Below are 247 nucleotides of genomic sequence, written 5' to 3'. Positions count from 1 at the left end.
ACATCTCCTGGAGAATACGACGCAAGCACTCCTTCTTCTTTCCCGCTGCCTTTCTTCTTCTCCAATATACGCCGATGAACCACAAAGGCCTACAAACGACGGGAGAGAGCAACAAGATAAGAGGAAGAAGAGCAGAGGAAGAAGAGAAATAGAAAGAGAGGAAAACGAGAAGACTATAGAGAAGTCATGCTTCTGTTCTCTCAAACATGCATAGAAACGCGAGCATGCACCAGTCGGTTTCTTTCAT

At 45.3% G+C, this 247-nt stretch overlaps 1 protein-coding gene across 1 annotated transcript in view; it reads right to left on the bottom strand.

Moving 5' to 3' along the window:
* Positions 1 to 4: 4 nt before the first annotated feature.
* CSUI_008589 (alpha-glucan-branching enzyme) overlaps positions 5 to 247 on the bottom strand; it is a gene marked incomplete at both ends in the record, with an annotated part of 1461 nt that continues 1218 nt past the window's right edge. The window contains one exon of the mRNA XM_068068717.1: positions 5 to 89. Coding sequence (XP_067919306.1) covers positions 6 to 89 — 84 coding nt within the window. The remainder of the gene's footprint in view (positions 90 to 247) is intronic.

Source organism: Cystoisospora suis (genome assembly GCF_002600585.1).
Source record: "Cystoisospora suis strain Wien I chromosome Unknown contig_4865, whole genome shotgun sequence".
Lineage (NCBI taxonomy): Eukaryota > Apicomplexa > Conoidasida > Eucoccidiorida > Sarcocystidae > Cystoisospora > Cystoisospora suis.
The sequence above is the reverse complement of the archived record's forward strand: the minus strand, read 5'-3'. Positions and strand labels throughout refer to the sequence as shown.